The 4,662-nt window shown below is 43.7% G+C and overlaps 1 protein-coding gene across 1 annotated transcript; it reads left to right on the top strand.

Annotated features, from left to right (window-relative positions):
* The first annotated feature begins 1,027 nt into the window (after positions 1 to 1,027).
* Positions 1,028 to 3,793, top strand: LOC127772856 (cytochrome P450 734A1-like). Its single transcript, XM_052298840.1, has 4 exons — positions 1,028 to 1,702; positions 2,313 to 2,557; positions 2,636 to 2,993; positions 3,081 to 3,793. Exons 1-4 carry the CDS (start codon positions 1,190 to 1,192, stop codon positions 3,495 to 3,497), a joined length of 1,533 nt encoding a protein of 510 aa, XP_052154800.1. The 5' UTR covers positions 1,028 to 1,189; the 3' UTR covers positions 3,498 to 3,793.
* The last annotated feature ends 869 nt before the right edge of the window (positions 3,794 to 4,662 follow it).

The raw sequence follows: 4,662 nt of genomic DNA, 5'->3' as shown, positions 1-4,662 counted from the left end.
TAAATTTGGATCACAACTCAACATATGTTTCTTAAACAAAACTCAAATAAATCTATTTTTAAATTTATAATAGTTAATACTAAATTGTGGCTTTCTTTGGTAAGCAAGCATGGACCATGTGTAACTGCAGTGCAGTTAGTGGACTGTAATTTCTTCTCACGGCCGCTTATTTCCTGGGCTTTTTTTATTTGTTGTGTTATGGCCTGCTTCTTTGTAGGTCATTCACTTTGGGAGTAAGTTCACCAGACGTCCCTCAACTTTACGTCGAGTTTGTTTCACATCCTTCCATCTCTTGCCAGACAGACCGTAAGAGAGGGGGTGGGGGTGGGTTGGGGGGAATGACGGGGGCTCTGGCCTCTGGCTCACGATGGTCGTACTCAGCCTCAGGGTCGCAATCTCATCAGAGCAAAGGTAAACGGTGATGGAGCTTGTTGGGCCTTTGAACAAAATTTTCGGCACAGCTGTAGTTGCCAAACTCGAACGAATTATGTAGGGATATTTAACTTTTTATCAATGGCGATAGCTAAGAATTTACGCTCACAGTATATGACATATGGATCATTATGTGTCTATGATGTTTGGGTTCAATGGTAAATACTCCATCCGTTTCAGGTTATAAGACGTTTTGACTTTGGTTAAACTAAAATTATTTTAAATTTGACTAAGTTTATAGATAAATATAATAATATTCATAATACTAAATTAGGTTTATCAAATCAATAATTGAATATATTTTCATAATAAATTTATTTTGGGTTGAAAATGTTACTACTTTTTTCTATAAATTTAATCAAATTAAAGCAAATTTGACTTTTACTAAAGTCAAAACAGCCTTAAAGTCAAAACCGCTTATAAGAGGGGTATTTAATTGCTGCTTATAAGAGTAGCAAATATAGTTAAATACCTCAGTTATGTCACGCGGTTCAGCACTGGGCATTGGCAGCAACCGGGGGAAATCAAAAGTTCCGGCGTCGAAGCTGCGCGGCTCACGGATATGCTTATATCTGCGGCCTCTGCTGTAAAAATACTCAGAAAACTCGGCGAATCCACGAGCAGAAGCGCGGGCAGAACGTGCTAAACAATGGTCGCCTCACCTCACCTGCTCCAATTGTCAACGCCACTCCCCTTCTTCCGCCCGAGCTCAAGTCCCAATCCGAGAGAGTCGATCAGCGGCAGCTAGAGCAGAGCGATGGCCGCGCTGCTGGGCATCCTCCTCACGGCCTTCCTCGCCGCCGCCGCCGTCCTTTTCGCGCTCCGCCTGCTCCACTCCTTCCTGTGGGTCCCGCGCCGCCTGGAGCGCCGGTTCCGCCGGCAGGGCATCCGGGGCCCGCCGCGCCGCCCGCTCTCCGGCAACGCCGCCGGCTACCGCGACCTGCTCGCCGCCGCCCAGTCCGCGCCGCTCGCGTCCTTCCACCACGCCGTCGTGGCCCGCGTCGCGCCGCACCACCGCGAGTGGCCCGAGCGGTACGGCCGCCCGTTCGTGTTCTGGCTCGGGCCCCGCCCGCGGCTGGTGGTCTCCGACCCGGAGGTCGTGAAGGCCGTGCTGACCGACACCACGGGGACCTTCGGAAAGGCTGGCCCCGGCGGCAACAACCCGCTCGCGCGGCAACTCTTCAGCGAGGGGCTGGTGGGGCTCACCGGGGAGGCGTGGGCGCGCCACCGCCGTGTGATCGCGCCGGCGTTCAACATGGAGAGGGTCAAGGTAAGAAGGTGTAGATTGTGTTAGAAAAACGTGTCATTAATCGTGATGCTTATACATCATGTTGGCAACTTATCGATCTCGATAAATTACAAAGGACTAGATTCTCAAACATAAGTCCATATGTAATTATGTCAGCCTTGCTAAAATGTTCATTACTCATTTCTTATATGTAAGTTGTGTCATATGTGAACTCAGCTACTCTCCAAGGCTAGGATCCTGTATAGAACTGCCAAATTTGCTTTCTAACTTCTTTCTACAATTCTACTAACTTTGATCTAAATTTCTATGGATGTATTTACAATGGAATGGAATTTATCCCTTTCTTTACAAATACGATGTGCTTACGTATTGATTTATTTTGGAAATGAAACCGTTTTCTTATACTTATTTATTTACGACGCTTAAATGGCACTACCTGTCAACCTGTCATTTGTAAATGGTAGTTTTTTTTTTTAAACGAATACGATGTGTTGTAGACTGTTATCTTGGCGAATAAACCTTCCCTTTCTACGGGTAATATTCTGATGTGATCAACACTTCAAGAGTTGCAATATGAATAATGCATTAATAAAGTGGTTTCCCACTAAGATAAAATTTTTATTCCTTTCAGGCTTGGATTCCAGAAATAACATCTATCACCTCATCCATGCTGGATAAATGGGAACTACAAGATGAAGTACGCACTGAGTTTGAGATTGATGTAAACAAAGAATTCCACACTTTGATTGCAGATGTAATTTCCTGTGTGGCATTTGGAAGTAGCTATGAGGAAGGAAAGCGAGTTTTCCAATTGCAAGAGGAGCAGCTAAAACTTGTTATTCTTGCAATGAGGACTGTGTATATCCCTGGCTTCAGGTGAGGTACCTCTGTCTCTTAGCATGCTTTTCAAACACCATGATTGAGGGAGAAAATTGCGACATCTTTCTCTAATAGGTTTGTCCCAACTAAGAAGAACCGGAGAAGGAAGATCGTAAACCAGGAAATCCGGAATTCGTTGCGCAAATTGATTGAGATCAATGGAAGGAAGTGTGAGGATTCCAACAATTTGCTTGGGATGATGTTATCCGCTAGTAAAATTGACAGTGAATTCAAAATGGGAATTGAAGAAATAATTGATGAATGCAAGACTTTTTACTTTGCGGGGAAAGAAACAACAGCTACCTTGTTGACATGGGCAACTCTTCTTCTAGCTTTACATCAAGAATGGCAAAACAAGGCTCGCGATGAAGTCCTTCAAGTGTGCGGCAAGTATGAGCACCCAAAAGCAGAAAACCTGAGTGAACTTAAAATTGTGAGTCCATCTATTTTATACTTCTTATGTTATCTCATTTATTGAATGCAGCAAGTAATACTTTGTTTAATGTTTGAATGCAACCAGGTAAATATGGTGTTAAAAGAAACCCTGAGGTTGTATCCTCCGGCCGTGTTTCTCAATAGGATAGCCAACCGGGATGTCAAACTGGGCAAATTTGACATTCCGGCTGGCACGCAGCTCCAGTTGCCTATTCTTGACATTCATCATGATGTTAGCATATGGGGTGCCGATGCAGATGAGTTTGATCCATCAAGGTTTGCAGAGGGCAAGAGCTATCACCTTGGCGCATACTTCCCCTTCGGGATTGGCCCTACCATCTGTGTCGGCCAGAATCTTGCAATGGTTGAAGCAAAGGTGGCCCTTGCAATGATCCTTCAGCGCTTCGCGCTTGTTGTCTCACCGTCTTATGTTCATGCACCAATGCTTGTAGTCACACTCCAACCCCAGTATGGTGCTCAAGTTCTTGTCCATAAGATTTGAGACTTCGATGGACCTGTGTGTGGATTTCTGGGTTTTTGCAGTAAGTATGGTGAACGATTTGGAAGGATGTTTCCAGCTCGTCTGAACTTTCTATCAGAAGTGGAATCTGCTGGAGCCATGGGAGCATTTTCCGTGTACAAACAACACTTAGTACCTGCAGAAATGTACAGAAAATAAAATGGTTTGCAACTCTTCATGTTTTTGCCATGTACAAATAGGTCTTACTTGCTGAAATGTAGTAATACACAAAATAAAATGGTTCGGAATTGTTAGTATTCCAGTTTTTCTCTGCCTTATTTTTGGATCATCTACTGCATATGTTGTACATTTTAGTTGTTGGGAATTGTTTGTCCGGCTGATCAGGCATCCCCACTATTTGGGCTGGTGAAATCCATATATCTTAGTTTTTTTAGAACTATATATCTTTAGTTAAAACCATTTATCCATAAGCTCCACCTCATCCTAGTTTCCAAGACAAATCAAACCAAAGGATCTTAAGAGTTAATCAAGCTTTTAAAAGGGAAGGGAAGGGAGGATATTACATTCATTCAAGCATCTAAATAATTAGCACGAACCAGCAGCACATAAGCACATCTAAAGAATTGTCCTTCGAAGTCAGATTCGATTAACCACATCTAGATCACATCAAATCTTCCTGACAATGGTCTTGTTTGGATCCTCTGGGCTAATAATTAGCCCTCCGAAATCTTACTATTTAGAAGTATTAAACGTAGAGTACTAACAAAACCCATTCCATAACCCCTTGGCTAATTTACGAGACGAATCTAACGAGGTATATTAATCCATGATTAACGGATGATTACTGTAGCATCACTGTAGCAAATAATAGATTAATATACCTCGTTAGATTCGTCTCGCAAATTAGCCCGGGGTTATGGAATGAGTTTTCTCATTAATCTACGTTTAATACTCCTAAATAACAAGATTCCAGAGAGCCTGGAGGATCCAAACAAGGCCAATGTCATTCTCTCTTTGATTGATCTCCTCTCTTACGACCGGCTCCAGATCACAGGCACGCGCTCTCGCTTCTCGCCAACCTTTACCCTTGATAAAAACGGCAGGCAAGGCAGGTAGATCGAAGCAGACATGTATGTAGGAGAGCGCGGGCCGCAGGAGAGGGAGAGAGCTTGAGGCCGGGATGAAT

This window comes from Oryza glaberrima, chromosome 5 (assembly GCF_000147395.1).
Source record: "Oryza glaberrima chromosome 5, OglaRS2, whole genome shotgun sequence".
NCBI classification, from domain to species: domain Eukaryota; kingdom Viridiplantae; phylum Streptophyta; class Magnoliopsida; order Poales; family Poaceae; genus Oryza; species Oryza glaberrima.
This window is presented reverse-complemented; position numbering and strand designations above follow the sequence as displayed.